This window comes from Anolis sagrei, chromosome 1 (assembly GCF_037176765.1).
Source record: "Anolis sagrei isolate rAnoSag1 chromosome 1, rAnoSag1.mat, whole genome shotgun sequence".
In the NCBI taxonomy this organism is placed as follows: domain Eukaryota; kingdom Metazoa; phylum Chordata; class Lepidosauria; order Squamata; family Dactyloidae; genus Anolis; species Anolis sagrei.
Genome location: NC_090021.1, coordinates 122210961 through 122230673, shown reverse-complemented (window position 1 = coordinate 122230673; position 19713 = coordinate 122210961). Strand labels below are relative to the sequence as shown.

The window sequence follows — 19713 nt, the reverse complement described above, 5'->3', positions numbered from 1 at the left end:
TGTCCACAAATATCAGAATATTGTCTTGTAATTTGTATTATTATGGCAAATTGTTTAGCCAGAAGACCTGCTTGATGATTTAAAAAGACCCTCCGAATGGGATGGTACATAATTAGGATTATTATGCAAGGGCATTTTTTGCTTCTCTGTGGTGGGAGATATCACAAAAATTATGCATGTAGTATTTAAAAAGCCTTAGTTGACATTAAATTCTAATGGCTGCCTGATAGATAAGATTTAATTTTAGAAAGGGACCAGTTAAGATTAACTCCTTTAATAAGGTGTCAGAAAGTAAACAATGTTTCCAAGATAAATACTGTATCTTGTGAGAGTTTTGTTGATCAATCTTTGCTTTTGGGGAGAGACCACACACACCTGTTGTTTTACTTTAATTACAAAAATGAATGAATAAAGTATTGTGCCATGTACTTGGCAGAGTGTGAATTGTACTTCCAGCTTTTCAAACACAGGTGCACACGTTCCACATGCCATTGTCTACATCCTGTTCATAGTTATCTTAATTAAGAGTATCATCTTCCCTAAAATAGTGGTTGGAAAATAGTGGTTTCCAAGACAAATCTGGTTTCCAAGTCTAAATTGCCAGATTTTGACTCCCCAAATCCTGGACCATTGTCCATGTTGGCTGGAGTGTCTGAGAGTAGAACTCCAACAACATTTCAACACCCAGCTTCGGAAATTACTATGCAAAATCTGTTCCACTTGCTTTTCCAAACATTGAGAAGCAGTAAGAAGTTAGTTTTCATTGTCTGGTTAAATAGTTAAAGACCATAAGACTATTTAAAGCAGTGGTTCTCAACCTTTTTTTTGACCAGGGACCACTTTGACCAGGGACTACTTGACCAGGAACCACTCTCCAACATCAGTATCAAAAGGGTTACGAATCAGTTTTTGGTCAATTTTAGATTCGGTTTGGGGTGCTGATTCAGAAAATTGCATTGGATAGACAACATCAGTTCTAGTTTCTGATACACAACATATGCCATGATTAGCAACAGGGAAGGAGTGTGAAAAGAGGGAAAATTTAAAAAAGGGGGGAAGGAGGTTCACGGACCAGATTTTCTTCTTCACAGCCCACTGGTGGTCCCCAGCCCATGGGGTAAAAACCACTGATTTAAAGCAATTATTTCCAAATTTTGGTCTTCCATGTTCGGATCATCTTCAAGAATTCCTGAAGGTTAGCCAAACTGGCTGGAGACCCCTGACTCGACGCATTCATTTAATGCTTTCCAGATGTTGCTGGCCTACAACTCACAGCAACTGTCATGGTACGGATGGTAACATGCTAACAGATCTATCTAATATCTATTTTGCTTCATTCTTTCACTCAAAAGAGAATTGTGTACTTCCATAAAGCAGCCGAGAGGAGCCTGGATTGCAAATCAAGATTGATGAAGAGTTAGTTAGAAATCACTTAGCTGATTGAAGCAAGTTCAAATCTGCAGCGCCAGATAAATTGCATCCCAAAGAACTGGAGAAGGACAAACATTGCCCCGCTTTTTGAAAAAGGAAAATTAGAAGAGACATGAATCTTCAGGCCAGTCAATCTGACCCCAAACTGGGGAAATTATTCATCTAGATTATACAGGGGTCTGTCTGCAATATCTTGGTGACAATGCAGTGATCAGTAACAGCCAGCATAAGGTTTGTAAGAATACATTGTGCTAAATTAATCTTATACCTTTTTCTTCATTAAGCCACTAAATTTAGTCTATGGTGAGAATGTTGTAGATGGCCTTTATGTGGATATCAGCATTTGATATAGTTCTTTCATAATATTTTTATTAGTAAACTGATTAAATGAGAGCTAGATGGATCCATAATTGGTTGGAACATTAGCTGCACTTCAAACTGGAAGGAAGTCTTGAGTGGAGTCCCTCTGGAGTCTGCCTAGGGCCATACTTTCAACAACTTTATCATAGAGATTTTAAGGATGAGGTGGAGTGAATCCTTATCAAGTTTGCAAATGACACAAAACTAGGAGGGGTGGAAGATAAAAAGAAAATTCAAAAGGACGCAAACATTAGGAAATGGAATTTAATAGAGCCAAGTGTAAAATTCTCCATTTATTCCACATTCATTCATAGGATGAGAAGTGCACGGCTCAGCAGTACATGCAATCACTGGGGTCATTGTTGAACTTTAGCTGAACCTGAGCCACAGCGTAATGCTGCAGCAAAGAAGGAAAATGCTATTTTAGCCTGCATTAAGAGAAGCAAGCCAAAGTAAGTACAGACAGTCCCCAAGTTACACATAAGGTATGTTCTGTAGGTTCTTAAGCTGAATTTGATTGGGTTACTGTAAGTTTTCGGGCTGTATGTTCCAGAAGCATTCTCTCCTGATGTTTTGCCTGCCTCTATGGCAGTGATCCTCAGAGGTTGTGACTTCACAATCTCTGAGGGTGCCTGCCATAGATGCAGGCAAAACATCAGGAGAGAATGCTTCTGGAACATGGCCATACAGCCCAAAAAACCTACAGCAACTCAGTAATTCTGGCCATGAAAGCCTTCGACAACACATTGAATTTGTTTGTAAGTCGGAACAGGTACATTTCTGAAGAATAACTCCAGCCAAAATATATATATTGTAGCTTTGGGTGACACTGGGAAGGGTTAATATTCCTATGGTGTTTGTTTAGTTGTCTGTGTCCCTGTTCAAAAGATTTCACCTCACTTTCCGTCCCTGTGATAATTGGATTTTGAAAAATGTGGCTTGTTGTGGAGACAAGGATTGGCGAGAAATTTTTAGTGGAGACTCTTTTCCCCCATAAGAACTCTTTCAGGACTGAAATTTCATTTCTGGGGATAGATTTCTCTCACTTCCTGTTGTCTCACCCCTGTTCTTAACCATGAGTCATCTGTAAGTTGGGTGTTTGTAACTTGGGGACTGCCTGTAATAGCCCCACTATATTTAATGCTGGTTGGCCCTATATATCTGAGGTGCTGTGTTTGGTTCTGGGAACATCTTAAGAATGTATATAGGCAAGTTGTAGCAGATTCAGATGATACAAGTTATGGCGACTAAAACATTTGATGACTGTCTAATGACACATCTTGTTCAGTGTAACAAACTGGAGACCGAGGGCTAGTATAATAACACTCTTTAAGGACTTTTCTAGCACCTTAGAGACTAACTGAGAGAAAGATGTTGGCAGCATAACCTTTCATAGATTAAGTCTACTTTCTCAAATGTAGACTTAGCAGACTTAGGACTTGTCTACACAGTACAAAAAAAAAACCAACCCCACATTCACAATGAATCCACTGCTGCTATGGAGCCCCACTGAAAGTAGCTTTACATTGTGTGGTGGCGTCCAGTGGGCTCTGTCTAGGAAACATGCTAGGACACTTTCTTGTCTCTGTGTGATGAAGTGGTATGGTGCTTTAAAATTCCTTTGAATATTGATATTCCAGACAAATATGGCTATGCCTTTGAATTTTACCTCAAGAGCTGCCACAGAGAGGAGTGATGCCCCAGAGATCAGAACCAAATCGAATGGTTTGAAGATACAGAAAAATATATTTCAATTATCAATAGAAGGAACTTAATGGTAACAGTGGGTTGACAATGGAATAAATTGCCTAGAGAGGTGGTGGGGTCTCCTTCCTGAATATCTTCAAAAGGGACTGAGGATGCTTTAGCTGGAGATCCCACACTGAGTCAGGCACACTGACCTGTAAGGTCCCTCTCCATTCTATGATTTCCCAATGTAATGTGGGTCTAGCTCTAACGAGTGATCACAGATCCAAATGGCTGCAGCTAGATCATTGAGTGTGGCATGTTTTAGGGTTTAATGCGATTCTCTGATTCCAACAACTCCATTGGCTCCAGCCTTTAGGAATAATTCTAAGTTGGTCTCAAGCTTGCTATAGTCTATTAAACAAGGTTATGCTGCACCTTATTGTTACATACAAGCTTCTCTCTTTGGTTTGGTTTTTGAGAACTTCAATAGAGACATCCTTCTTCATCACTAGCTCTTTAGAGAAAACATGGAGAAAGACTTTCCTGGAGAGTCTTCATATTGTTTTTATACCAGTGAATGAAGACATTTTTACTTCAGTTGGTCTTTTGGAAACTTTCCATTTATGATGAAAAAGCTCTTAATAGTTTTGCTGTAATGTCCTTGTTTTGACTTTTTAAATGAATCTATTAAATCGTTTTTAGCACTAATGATAGTTCAACGATAGTTTAATATTTTTTATGTTTTAATTGATGGGAGATTTTATTTGTCTATGTGTTAATTTTTATAAAGCTAAAACTATTAATAGTAGCCACTGTTGAGAAGTGTGGACAGTCACAGCCTAAGAGCCTAGAAGGCTAAATTATTCTCAACTGTGATTCAATGTATTGTTGAGTATGACCATGTTAATAGAGGAAAGTGGAAATGTGTCTGGCCTTCACTCCAGCCTCCTTCTAATTGGTGAAATCTCCAAAATAGATACAGTATGCTCATAACCATATCAGCTATGTCCCTATGGTTGGTACTCCTTCAAAAGCCAGGTTTTCCAGTAATGTGTAAACTCGATTCACACTTTCCAATGAATGCACAAAGGTCAGGAACCAGACTAGAGGGCAAAATCAGAATCTATTAACCTCAGCTGATCAGCCATCAAGGTCAAATAGCTGGCTCTCACCATAATACTGGTTAATTTCCCAGATGCACTCTTGGGTATAGAAAGCTGGATTAAATCAATCTTTGGCTGAGCCAGCAAAATATATTCTGACTCCACATTTTTCTGTGCATTGGAACTGACCTTGTGTCTGCAAAATCCCTGTTATAAATTACAGCAATATATACATTTTGATAAAAAAACCAGCTGATTTTAATGTTTTGTTGAGCTGAAGCACAACACCAAAACACCAAAAGTTAATTAATTTAGAGCGATGGAAGAAAAAAATACTTTTGGACTACTCACAGAATTTTCTCACCAGAATGGCTACTAGCTTGTTGGTGTTTGGAGTCTGGACATTGTTATATGAAGTACTGGCACTAAATGAAGGCACTGAATGAAGGCACTGAACGAAGTAGACTCAGGGTGACCTTTGTAAGGCCTCCCTGAGTCCCCTTTGGGGTGAGAAGGCAGGGTACAAGTGTGGAAAAGAAACAAATAATACCACAGCTGTGGGATCCTTTGGTTATCCATACAGTACTTTAGAATCCCATTACCACCGTGTTTATACAAATCTTCATGCAAAGGATGCAGCCTTGTATTTTGAAATGCACTTCTAGTTTGACTAAATCTTTATATGATGGAATAAATCATAGACAAGAAACAGCCTAAATGTACTCGCTGATAAATATCATCTAGATATATTCTAGAGAAGTATCTACTCAGGCTACATTACAATACAGACACGGGCAAGCACTGACATTTTAAATATACAGATTCTCCTTTAAAGCCTATTGGAAGCTGTATGTCACCGTAGAAAAAGGCGGCTGTTGAATAGAGCTGCCTTGCGCCAAAATAACTTGTACTCATCAAGAAGTGTTCATATCATCTATGTCAAGATCAAGATACATTTGAAGCTGCGACAAATTCCAGAGTATGTCACAACAAATGACAATAAAAAGACCGCAATAAATCAGTTAGCCTTTAAGGTGTCATGGGACTCTTTGTTGTCTAAGGCTGTGATATCACCACAGTATCCTGGTATAAATGTGTCAGATTGTGTACGATTAAAAAAAAAAGGAAGAATTTTCATCTGGTTGATTTAACAGGCCCGAATGGGCTCATATAAAGCATCAATTTCTCCCCTTTCAGAAGTGTCTGTTTCTGCAACGCATATTTAATGCCCTGTGTTTATGCTGCACTCTTATGACTGGTAGTAAGAGCCACTGAATACAGGGGAACTTACTTTTTGGTAAATGTGAACAGGCTTTAGCATACAGGTAAATTTGCAGCCCATCTTATATATTTTTAGGTTACAATTTCAATAATCTCTGACTGAGTCTGATATGTTTGCTTATTTATTCAAATATTTATATCTTTATCATAATGTCTGAGGGTAGCATAAAAGAAAGTTGAACTCTCACAACAGCTGGTGGGGTTCAGGTACTACCCCTGCTTCACATGATTTGAAAATATATTTTCAGAAACACGATAATTGAGGGACATTTTATTTAAAAAAAGAATTCTGTAATTGCTATCATTTAATGTTAAAAATGACCACCCACCAAGCAACCTTCATCAAATGGGTTGTTGTAGGTTTTTTCAAGCTATATGGCTTGAACCTCTGAGGATGCTTGCCATAGATGCAGGCGAAACGTCAGGAGAAAATGCCTTTAGAACATGGCCATATAGCCCGAAAAAACCTACAACAACCCAGTGATTCCGGCCATGAAAGCCTTCGACAATACAACCTTCATCAAACTCTGGACTTTGACTTAGGAATAATGGGATATATATATATATATATATATATATATATATATATATATATATATATATATATAAAATCTTTTCTCCTCTCCTAATGTTTTAATAGCTTAACCTACCGCATTTTTTTTTAAAAAAACTTATGACTTTATCATTGAAGAAGAAATTACAAGGAATAAAAAAGACATAGCCTTCCACCACAAGTTGGAATTCAACCCTTCAATCCATATTCTGCTTATTTCCTGATTTTAGAACGTCAAGTAGCAGTCATTTATGTATTTTTAAAAGAATTTCTCTTTTACTAGAAATCTCTGAATAGAAGGGCTATGAGTGTCTGCAACTTATTTTAATTATCCATTTGCACAAAGATTTCAGTAGTTTCCAAATTACAGGATACATATTATTGGCTAAAACCAATATCTTAAAGATGAACCCAATGTTAGCAATTTTTTTTTGTGTCAGTAGCGAATTGAGAAGCTGCAAGTTGCTTCTGGTGTGAGAGAATTGACCACTTGCAAGGACGTTGTCCAGGGGACGCACAGATGTTTTGATGTTTTACCATCCTTGTGGGAGGTTTCTCTCATGTCCTCGCATGGGGGGCTGGTGCAATGAGAGTAAGAATATTGACAAATACAACTGTGCACTAGAAGCCAGGTTTCCAGAGCCACTTTGAGTCTCCTTTATGAGTTGAAAGTGGGATGATGATGATGGTGGTAATAACAATAACCGTTAGCCAAGCAATCATAGCAGCAATATAAAAAATAGAGAGGGAGTGTCATAGACAACTTACAAAGAAAATTTCAAATCGAAAGAATAAGACATATAGATAAGTTCTTACTTTCTTCAGATAGATCATTTTCTTCTGCTTCTCTTTCCATCTCTTTACACCATCCTTCCATCCTTTTTGTTTCAGTATGTAGCAACTTCATAAACCATGACCCGTCCCGTCGGCAGGGAGACATCCGTCCTGTTTCCACTGTTTCAATGGCTGGTTCCAACCAGGGCTCGGGTGGAGGGAGATTAGAGGTGTCTACTTGGGTCCTATAATCTTCTCGGTAACTAAATAGCCCCTGTGTCCGTACAGTCCTTACTGCACCATATTGGGTAGGGGTGCTTGGTTCTGAGTGCCGCTGGAAAGAGCCACCAAACTGAAGTCCCTTGTCCTCCATTGTTATATGTCCTGGAAAGCCTTCGAGTTCCAGGTCAGCTTGAACTGCTGCTGTTACGCTATTTGATCGCTTAAACCGGCCATGTCTGAAGAAGAATGGGAATATACATATACATATATATGTATACACACATACACACACACACACAAAGCATTCATATATTGACAAAAATGCTTTCCTGAAAATACATTATGCCAAATTGCCTACTATTCAGGATTTTAAAAAGGATTCTTCTTCAGAAAGCTTAAGGAAAATAATTGCAGTTTATTTTAAGAAAGCATATGAATGGAGCATAGTCTACATAGGGTACATTGTTAGTACCGATCTGAACAAAGATATGAATGAAAATCATTTAGACCACATTTGGAAGCCAACATTGATTTGTTCACACAGTAGAAAATAAAATACCTTGTGAGTGAACTAGTAATATCCTGCAAATATTGCAGTGATTCACATTATTGCTGAACTGAATAAAGGCAAATAAACAAATTATAATTGTTTCAAATGTGGGGGCTGGGGAGGTAGGACATTTGCTCATAGAGTCATCAAACTTCTGGAAAATACTGATAGAATACATAGTAGACATATGTGCAAAATTCATTCTGTTCCTACCATTTCTTTTCTGTCTTCTGTTTCTTCAGAAGCACTAAATGGGAAGCCCCCTCCCCATACAAAAATCTGCTCAACACAAAATCCTGCTTTTGTGTGTATCTGAACTTGCCTCTTTGCCTTTGAAAGAGAGAGAGTGTGTGGCAGGGAATGCAGGCAGGCAGACAGGTTCAGCTACAGGTGTGCTCCAAGCCTGCCTGCACACCCCTCCACACACACACCCTCAGAGAGTGTGGCGGGGCATGGGTGGTGGGGCGTGCAGACAGGCCTGGAGCAGATGAACACCTCTTTCTCTAGAGTAAGAGATGCATTGCTGCAGGTACTGTCAGGAGTGTGTGCTTTCCAGACCTGCTTGCACACCCCACCACACGCGCACTCTCTTCCCATGGAGAGTGCGTGTGTGGCAGGGTGTGCAGGCAGGCCTGGAAAGCACACACTCCTGCCACTGCCTACAGCCGAGTGCCTCTTGCTCTAGAGTAGAAACAGCAGGTGCCAAGTAAGAAGAGCACACACTGGAAAGGGGAGCTAGAGGGTGGGAAGCCCCCCCCCCCCCGATCCAATTTTTGGGCCTTAAAATGCAAGAACCGAAAACAACCCTCCCAATTTCAGGAGGCTTACACAAAACGGATCGGGGCCCCCAACGAAATCTGGGACATGAAACGGAATAATGTTTACCCCAAATGCATATGTCTAGTACATAGACACTCAGTACATAGACATCCTCACATCTATCTGCATTCTTGATATATAATATAGTACATATCAAGCACACAGCAATGTACATGCTTTTTGTATACATGCTTAACATACCGTTTGTCATTTTCCACTTGCACTCCAACTGAATGATATTCCCGTAGACCTTTGCTCTCAGTATCCGAATCAGTTGCTGTTTCCACCTAGTTCAACACAAAAGATAAATCTGCAGAAGTTAACATTGAAAATCTGGGATTATTACTATCTCATTGATTTAAACCAAGTCATACGGTACGATAACTAGCAAATCTGTTATCTCTGTTATTACTGACAAACCAGCTGCTTGGATTTTCAACGCAAGGTACTATAGGAAATGTCACATGGTATACAATAAATGGTCCAGTATAGATAGTGTGATTTACTTTATAAAACTGTGAACTATTTTTATCCTGCTATGGTTTGAAAACTATGAACGTAGAATTCACGCTGTGGGATTGCACATGTTGGCCTAATTCAAGAACTTAGTTAATTCACAGATCTGATATATATGGCATTGTATATACAGAGAGGCAGTCTCCTTCTGAGCATAGCTTGGAATGGGACTTCTTCTGTGAATGACAGGATAGCTTCCATTTTTGTATGAAAGTGGAATCCATTGGAGGCTTCCCTTCAATGGGCCCACAGATCTACTCTGATTCCGTGGGCCCATTTCTATAGGCAAAATGAGTTGAGGAGGAAGTGATTTATCCTACATACCCAGAAAGGCTGCTTAATGTGGCTTTGGCCCATACTAACCAAAACTTAGGGATGCCCCAGCCTTCTGAGCTCTCTCACACTTTGGGGACATGCAAATAATTTTGCCAGTTTTAAAATTAGAACTGGCCATAACTGTTTACATGGCCATCCTGCTTTCCTATGAGGTGACAATTGGGGAAGGGAGGGAAAAAGGATGGGACAATCTCCCGCCCTCTCCTGAGTTGCTCCGGTATTTGGCCAGTGTCAGAACTTGCAACAAATGACAGTCATTGACCATTTTGTGCCTTGTGTTTGTGTGTTATGACAAGAAGATGGAGACATTAAGTGTGGGAGTCCTTCACAACCAAACCAGTTCCATCAAAGTTAGACTGTATGGACTCCTAACTGTCCGGATGGTGGAGAGGCTGACCACATGGGCTCCCACCAGAGCTGGTCTGAAGTATCCCACTCTGAATCAGTTCTGGTGTAGACTGAAATCCCAACCCAGGTTTCCAGTTCTATGCAACCAACTAACCTCCTTACATACCTTGGCCACATGCTGGATCAGTGCGACCTGTGCATACCCTTGATTTCGTGGAGGTTAGCAGAAGGGTAAGCAAACTTGACTGGCTTAAAAGTCACCCACAGGAATCCCTAATCCTATAGCAGCTGATGGAGACTGAACTTTTAATTTATACCTTTAATGTTCTGAATATTCAATTTTTGTTGCCAGAAAATCAATACAAAGGTCATATACTCTTTCACAAATTATCATTCTCTGCAGCTTGCCAGTGCTGACATCAACTAAATACCCCAATGATTACTTCCATGTTTTAATACCTTTCGTTTCCTTGCCATGCCTAGAAGCAGAAACCATTGCCAAATGAGGATTTTCAATGCAGTTTGGCAAAGTAAATATTTTAGCAGCGAGTGTGCAAAAATAAATCTGGGAACTAATAAGGGGCAGGAGGAACATTTACAAAATGAAAGAGGGATTTTTTTTTAATTTCCAAGGAAACAAAAGAAGCTCATATGTTAAAATCACAGTGAAGTTTGTTTTAATAAATAACACACTGTATATACTCGAGTATAAGCCTCATTTTTCAGCCCTTTTGTTAGCTTGAAAAAATTCCCCTTGGCTTATACTCAAGTTAAGATTATTTATTATTTTACACCATCATCATCATCATCATCATCATCACATGTATTATTTTGCTTTATTGTTGTTATTATTTCATTTCTTATTTTACTCTATTATTATTACATTTCCATTATTTTACTCTATTATTATTATTACATTTATTATTTTACTCTCTTTATTATTATTGGAAGGATACGTAAGCACATTTACATTGAAGATGGTTATAATAATGGTTAGTCAGAGTTGGACAATCTTATCTTAAATTACAGTTTTATGTAAATATTCAAAAACATTTAACCTACTGATGACTCAATTAATGTAATTTTATTGGTATCTATTTTTATTTTGAAATTTACCAGTTACTGCTGCATTTCCCACCCTGGGATTATACTCAAGTCAATACGTTTTCCCAGTTTTTTTGTGGTAAAATTAGGTGCCTCAGCATAACAAAATTTTATAACATATTTTGCTAGGCATTTCTCTACAAACAAAGCACAATCCACCTGCATTTCCACTGCTAAATTACATCCTGTCATTTCATGAATTCCTTTTAATAACAATGACAAAGAACAGATAGATTATTTCAAGTACATCATTATTGCATAAAATGTTGTTATTATGTCGCTATGACACCTTTCCAGTAACTTACTGATAATTCACAGTGTGTTTTTCCTCTCCTAATGGTATTAAGTAACTATGTTGATAATCTTTTCCAGTTGTGGAAAAAGATTATGATGGGTTGTTTGCAAAAATATGTGTTCATAGTTCCTCCACCATTGCATTATAAGGATTATATTTCAAAAAGAGATTGCAAAAAGAGCACAAATAATCTTTGGTCACCATGGCACCTACCAATAGTATGTATTAGATCAGGCCCGTAGCCAGGATTTCGTTTCGGGGGGGGGCTAAAAAATTTTCAGGGGGGGTTTCAGGGGGGCTGAGTTTCGGGGGGGGGGGGGCTGAGTCTGAGTGAAAGACGGTCTAGCCTAGCAAACCTTTTGTATCATTACCCCAATACCCCCATACATATGGGATATATTGAGAATGGTGATCAAATCATGATATTAATAAACATAACAGTTTAAATAATGCACCAGTAAGGCCTTTTCGCGAACCACCATGAGAATTTCGGGGGGGGGCTGAAGCCCCCCGAGCCCCCCCCCCTGGCTACATGCCTGTATTAGATAATTAGTATTCATGCCCTAGTATAACATACGCCAGTGACCTAGACTTCCTGTAGCAAAATACTGAAAGTAAGCACAGGGAGGAGGGAGCAAGCTTGTTTTCTGCTTCCTTGGAGACTAGGACGCGGAACAATGGCTTCAAACTACAAGAGAGGAGATTCCATCTGAACATTAGGAAGAACTTCCTGACTGTGAGAGCCGTTCAGCAGTGGAACTCTCTGCCCCGGAGTGTGGTGGAGGCTCCTTCTTTGGAAGCTTTATACAGAGGCTGGATGGCCATCTGTCAGGGGCAATTTGAATGCAATATTCCTGCTTCTTGGCAGGGGGTTGGACTGGATGGCCCATGAGGTCTCTTCCAACTCTTTGATTCTATGATTCTATAAATGACTGAGTAAGACATGGCAATCATTTACATAAATGTGACCATGAGGATATTGCAATATGCCTGAAACCTTTATGAGAGTTCTGCTCATACACAACCAGTGAGTTGTGGGGCAATGTGAAAACGTAGTAAAAAATAATAGCATTTGTAGTTTGGAGAGCATCAATTTGGGGAAGGCTGATCGACACTTATGACCTCAATAGTGTAGCTTGTAGTTTGTTAAGTCACCAGTACTCTTTGGCAGGAAGGCTAAAGATCTCACAAAATTACAGCTCCCATGATTCCATAGTATTGAGCTATGGCAATGTGGTGTTGACTTGCATTAATTCTACAACACAGACACACCTTTAAAAAAAGCTGGAAATAAAATAAATAGCAAGGTAAACTGAGCTGTAAAGTTCCAACTACTACCATTCAACTGAGCGCTTTAATATAACATTTTACTTCTGTTTTTATTTTTCCTAGTCAGTACCCAGATGTGTTGGTGGCATAACTCCCACTGGTCTGAATGCTGTCTGCATGATTGCTTATTCCTCTCAAAATCTGTGTTCTTTAACTGCTCTGTATGGAATTACAGCTAGAGATGGTAGCTGATTCCCACCTGAGGAGCCATGAGGTTAAATGAAGAGTGTCGCTGTAGCTTTCTGCCTTAAGTTAAGCTTCATTCCTTCACACCACTACTGTTGGCTTACAAAACATGTTAAATCAGAGCATGTTCTTAAAAATCCGCTAATTAATGATCCTGCTGTGAATGAAAACAGACACAGGTGCACCGCAATGTTACACCACAGCCTTCTAATAAGAAAGCTAGCAGTGGCCTGAACCAAACAGATATGTAAACAGGAGCTGGAATTCTCTATCAGCTACACAGCTATGTAATCACTATAGTAGGTGTGTGGTATCTACTGGACAGCAGCCTCTGCCATCAATGGGGGTCTGTTCTCCAGTTGATCAGGAAGCAGCTGACTGATGTTCTGACTCGCTCCTGTGGACGATCTCCAGTATTACATGCAGAATTGGGGTCCCTATCACAATGTTCCCCCAAACCAGAGACTGAAACTACAAGGGAAGCTGCGTCCCAACATGGACCAAAGTTACTGACCACACTATATGGACTGAATATACGGACTGAGTTGACATGATTTTATCTTGGCGAACAGCTCTTATGTAATTTATCCTATATGTATTGGTTAATTTTAATGTTGATTTATGATATTTTAGATTTTAATGTAAGCATTGAATTTTTGCTGTCAGCCGGTCTGAGTCCCTCTATGGAGGTAGAGAAGATCGGGATATAAAAGTTTTAAATAAATAAATAAACAATAAATAAACAGACCAGTGACACTCACAGCAGCTGCTGTCCTGTAACTTGAGATTAGATGACTTTCAGGCTCACTAGGGACCCTTCTACATAACTGAACAAAATCCTGCTTTGAACTGGAATATATGGCAGTGTGGACTCAGATAACCCAGTTCAAAACAGATATTGTGGGATTTTCTGCCTGGATGTTCTGTGTTATATGGCTGCGTGGAAGGGCCCTAAGTACCCTGTATATTAGGGAGTATGGAGGGATTGTGAATAAGATCCAGTCATGAATGCTTAACTCTAGGTTATGCACTGCCTTAGAGAATTCCAGTCAAACACATTCCTTTTCAGTGAGAAACCAGTAAGGTTGATGAAAGATAGGCTTTCTGCATTACCATTCAAGATAAATGCTATTTTATTTTAAGGCAATCAGAATGAAAAACATACTTTTTTTTCCACAAATGACATGAGCATTTGGAAGAGCCTACAGAAATCATATTTTGCTGATTTTCTACTTCTGGGTTGTAGAGCTTTGTATTCTCTGTGGGATTTGCCTAGGTGTAGGTATGTTATACTTACTGAAAATATACAGTTCAGCTTTGAGGGTTTTTTTTTATAACAGCCTAAGAACCTTTGACAAATAATGTTTGTCATTTGTTGGACTTGAAAGAAAGCGATGGAGACTGAACATCAGATGCCTTGTTGCTATAGAGATTCTACTGTGACTGTGTAAATAACTGGACAAATATATTAAGGGAGTCTGTAAATAACAAAAGTAAACCAGGTAATATAAAGGCAGACATAGCTCTTATAGAGGGCATCACCTTAAAGGGCGAAGAAGGAGAGATGGAAAAAAAATGAAATGATGGAATGCTTCTTACTAATTGGACTAAAATAGTAAAGATAAAGGTTTTCCCCTGCCATTAAGTCCAGTCGTGTCTGACTTTCAGGTTTAGTGCTCATCTCCTTTTCTAAGCCAAAGAGCTGACGTTGTCTGTAGACACCTCCAAGGTCATGTGGCCAGCATGACTGCATGGAGCACCATTACTTTCCTGCCGGAGCAGCACCTATTGATCTACTCACATTTGCATGTTTTTGAACTGCTAGGTTGGCAGAAGCTGGGACTAACAGTGGGAGCTCACCCCACCCCCTGGATTCGAACCTGCAACCTTTTGGTGAGGAAGTTCAGCAGCTCAGCAGTTTAACCACTGCGCCACTGGGGTCTCCCAGTGTATGGATTAAAATAGAGAAGCTTTAAATCTAATTTGGACCCAACCTTGACATGAAGAAGATAACAGCCATCTGCCCCTTCCCCAATTGATAAAAAGGTCTGAACAGGAAACCCAATGTATATGAATGGTGTGTGTGTGTCTTCTGGGCTTTTTTATTAGTATCTACCAAGATCCTCATTCTAAACAAACAAAACCACAACAAAACCCTCATTGCAGTGCACTGCAGTACAATAGAGCTTAATGCTCAGTTACACAGAAAAGGACTAACTTGGAGATTTTATGTGTCTGCTACACTGCATTCTGAATCAAAGCCACTTTTGAGATAGCAAGATGGAATTCATTCCAAACTCAGTACCACTACATAGGCCCAGAACTTTGGCTAGAAATCCTCATTAAGAGCTCTTGTAACATTTTATGGCAGAAGAGCTTTTGGAAGATCTCATTTAAAAGAGATATAACTAACCAGGAAGCTTTTCATAGCATCTATTTAAGCCCTGAAATAAGTACTGTCAGCAGAATGGCTTTTGCTTAAAAGGGACAGTAATTCTACTTAGCAAAGTTAAAAAAAACACAGGGTTGCAACAATTCTCCATTATTCTTGAGACAGAGAAGTGATACTCGTATTATCTGGGGACCTGGCTGCCACTTGGATATCAGCGGTGCTGCCGTGTTAATGTAAGGAACAAAGTCAAAATGCAAGTTTTCATTTTTAAAAAGAGCTCAACCTAACCACGTTACCCAACATTTTGGTGCTTTTTAATACATTATCATGAATTATCTTCTCTTGTAACTTCAAAAGACCTTATATCTTTATGTAAGTCACACAAATCACATTTAAATATTTATCAATGATTTTCTAGTCCTGCAATGATTTGCAAGCTAGCCCTTGTTAGTTAGGCATCAGTAGAGCGGTGGGAGAACCAGCATTGAGACCATTACCATGCCTCAAGGAGGAAGGAGTTTTTTCTCCTTGATTTCTGCTTATTTCCATCTCTCTCTTCCTGAGGACTACTATCATCTGCTCCCAAGAGGAGCCCCCGGTGGCACAATGGGTTAAACCAGTGGTTCTCAAGCTGTGGGTCTCCAGATGTTTTGGCCTTCAACTCCCAGAAATCTTAACAGCTGGTAAACTGGCTGGGATTTCTGGGAGTTGTAGGCCAAAACACCTGGGGACCCACAGCTTGAGAACCACTGGGTTAAACCTTTGTTCCAGCAGAACTGAAGAATGACAGGTTGGAGGTTTGAATCCAGGGAGAGTGCAGATGAGCTCCCTCACTCAGCTCCAGTTCGCCATGTGGGGACATGGGAGAAGCCTCCCACAAGGATGGTAAAACATCAAAACATCCAGGTGTCCCCTGGGCAACATCCTTGCAGACGGCCAATTCTCTCACACCAGATGAGACTTGCGGTTTCTCAAGTCGCTCCTGATATGAAAAAAATTGCTCCCAAAAGGACCTGGCCACTGAGTACTCAGGGCAACTGGTTAGTGCCACCCATCTCTTCCCCACAATGCTGTAAAATTGGCCTGTTCTGTGGCAGTGGCAGCAGTGAATTTTCCCCCCTCATCTACCATTATTTTGTCTGCCATCTGTCATCCAGCAGAGCTGAGCGATCATGAAGTGCTGTGGTTCCAGTGATGTAATTGTGGCTCCTGCTTGACAGAATTCTTGGAGAGGTGAAAGCCACCATATGTACACTGGACCCTTGACTATATTGATTTATTAAAGCAGTCAGAGGTGGCTGTCTGAGTGGGTGACAGCACTAGTCAATTCCATAATTCAGCAAGGCCTCGTCACATTGAGTGTCTTAACATAGGTGACAGCGGGGGGGGGGGAGGGGGGTGTCTGCAGGCATTGCAGTGAATTCATGGGACAGCGGGGAAATCCATCACCCCACACTGGTGTCTTCTCCATGGAGTAAAGCATTGCTGCCTGGCTCCCCCCCCCCCCCCCCGCTTTCACTTCCCATGTTCTCCTTGCTCCATTGTAGTACGCTTCCAGTACAGTTCAAGGACGGAGCCCTACCAGAAGTAGCTGTGTGTTGCTTGATGGAATCTATCGGGCTCCATCTCTGAACTGTGCTGGAAGCATCCTAAGATGGGCAAGGAAGCCCATGTGATGAAGTCATAAAAGATGCTATAGTGAGGCCTATATTAAAATTTTAAACAAGCTCTCCCTGGACCTGACTAGAGTGGATAACTACTAACCAGTTTCCAATATTCCTTTTCTGGGCAAGGTTTTAGAGGGCAGCCCAAAGGTTTCTGGATCAAATGGATGATCTAGATCAGTGGTTCTCAACACCTGGGGTCCCTAGGTGTTTTTGGCCTACAACTCCCAGAAATCCCAGCCAGTTTACCAGCTGTTAGGATTTCTGGGAGTTGAAGGCCAAAAACATCTGGGGACCCCAGGTTGAGAACCACTGATCTAGATCTATATTGATCCAACCTCAGGCTTAGCTATGGACCAGCAACAGCTTTGGCTACCTTGATGGGTGGTCTATGCAGAGGACTGATGATATTCAACTAAGTCTCTCTGTTCCACCCAATTCCAAGGAAGCTGTCTCTGTGCTAAGCCAATGTTGCTGTCAGTAAAGGATTTGATAAAGGCAAACAAATTGAATCTTAATCCAGACAAGACAAGGGTGCTCCTGACATGTTGTAAGAATAGGGATTCAGCCTGGATGAGGTTCCCACTCCCTGAACTCTCAGGTTGACAGCTTGAGCATTGTCCTGGACTCAAATCTGAGCCTGGGTGCCCCAGTTTCAGCCGTAGCCAGGAGTGTGTTTGCACAGCTGAAATCAATGTACCAGCTGCATCTGTTCCTTGAGACATCAGATCTGGCAACAGTGACATGTGCTTTGATTACATCCTGTTTGTATTATTGTACTGTGTGCACTTTACTTGGAGCTCTTTTTGGAAACTGTATAAAAACTTCAGCAGGTCCAAAATGCGGCAGCTAGGTTTATAATTGGAGCAAGTTATAGGGGAGGTTATATCTCTTTGCTGAAAACAGCTCCACTGGCTGGCGATCAATTTCAGGGAATAATTCATAGCACTGGCTATAATAACCTTTAAAGCCCTACACATCTTGAGTGCAGACGACCTGAAAAATTATATCTCCCTATATCAATTTAGTCATACTGAAAGGGAATGCTTTCTCTTGGTCTCACCAACATCCCAGACATGTCTTCTCAGGTTGCTCCAAAGTTCAGGAATTCCTTCCCTGGGAGGTCCAATTGGCCCCCTCCTTGTCTTTTTACTGGCAGGTAAATACCTTTTTATTTACGTAGGAGCTCAGTTTTGAGTATATCGCAACTGGCTGAGTCTTTAATAGGGTTTCTAGTCATTTCTTGAATTTAATTTTAATATTGTTTCCTTGTTTTAGTGCTGTTTTTAACCTGTGTTTTTAACATTGAATTTTACTTCAGTAATTTTTTTTATTGTTATTGTAGATGCCCTATATTGCCTTAAATCTTATAATGGAAGAAATACAGGATATTTTTAATGTATTTTAATGTATTTTACTGTTGTTGACCTGTTTATGTTAATTGCTGTGTTGTAATTGTTCTTTGTCGGCTTCTAATGATTGCCAATTGTAAGCTGCCCCGAATCCCCTTTTGCGGGTTGAGAAGGATGGGATATAAATGTTTTAAATAAATAAATAAATAAATGTAAATGGAATAAATAAATAAGTAACTTCTTTAAAATACTATTTCTCACTCTACATTGTGGTTTGGAATATCTAATTCCTTAGGCAAATCCATGCTGAATCCTTCTGTTTCCACAGTTACAAGCAGTATTGTTGACTATTTTAAAGAATATTAAGTGCAAACAATAGTTCTGTCCAAAGTTATAGCAATTCTGACTCATATGCAGAGCTTGGGAACATTAGGCTTTGGTCTACAAGTGACACAATCCTCTAGCCTCTGATAACATTTCCAAGGTCTAACTACGGGGTATCATTTGGTTCATTGTTACTTGCAGTGAAGGGATTACTGTTTCCTCTAGTCTTAATGTTCAGAAACAAGTGCAAACAATAGTTCTGTCCAAAACAGAATTTTTCATATACAAAAGAGGGCAGTATCAGCAGGTGTGAGATTGTCAGAGATTAAAGAACCGGGGAGAGAAATCTTCCAGAAAACAGTCCAAATCAGAGAACAGTATAGAGAAGGATGATGCCGACCGAATGCTAACTAAGCATGGAGGAGAAAGAGGAATACCAACTAGGAGAGGAAATGAGATGAGAGCTCCATTCTGTGTACAACATTTTGTTACAGGACAAACTCGTTCTCGTATTTGAAGCAAAATGGCATCCTTTGCAGCATTCTCAAAACTAGGATGGAAAGACAGCTGAATATGTTTGTGTGCATAGCTTGGTGTAGCCCTTCACAATACTGTGGGGGAGACATGGCTAGCCAGCTGCTATTCTGTGTAGCTGTGGTTTTCTAGATGTTTGCGATCTGCAACTTTCATAAGCCTTCACTTCTCACTATGCTGGAGATAAAAATCATGGAGAGGGCCAGAGTTGGGGCATCCCTCTACACAGCACTATTCCTTTGAAGGAGTGACAATTTGCTAGGTTCCACTAGTAGTGCCATACAAATAATCAAGTACTACAAGTGTGATCCAATGTTTTGTTAAAGTGGTGTCAAACTCCTTCTACTCTACAGTGTTGATACACCTTAAGTCTTGCAACACCCTTCATCCTATCAGCCTACATGGATGCATACATAAAGGTAAAGGTAATGGTTTCCCCTGACATTAAGTCATCGTGTTTGATTCTGGGGGTTCGTGCTCATCTCCATTTCTAAGCCGAAGAGCAAGCATTGTCCATAGACACCTCCAAGGTCATGTGGCCAGCATGACTG

The 19713-nt window shown here is 40.1% G+C and overlaps 1 protein-coding gene across 6 annotated transcripts in view; it reads right to left on the bottom strand.

The window, feature by feature from the left end:
* DLGAP2 (DLG associated protein 2) overlaps nucleotides 1–19713 on the bottom strand; it is a 532593-nt gene that overhangs the window by 22566 nt on the left and 490314 nt on the right. For all 6 annotated transcript variants that reach the window (XM_060752711.2, XM_060752710.2, XM_060752712.2 and 3 more), the window contains 2 exons: nucleotides 8984–9069; nucleotides 7234–7649 (listed from right to left, as the gene is read on the bottom strand). In XM_060752711.2, coding sequence (XP_060608694.2) covers nucleotides 7234–7649; nucleotides 8984–9069 — 502 coding nt within the window. The remainder of the gene's footprint in view (nucleotides 1–7233; nucleotides 7650–8983; nucleotides 9070–19713) is intronic.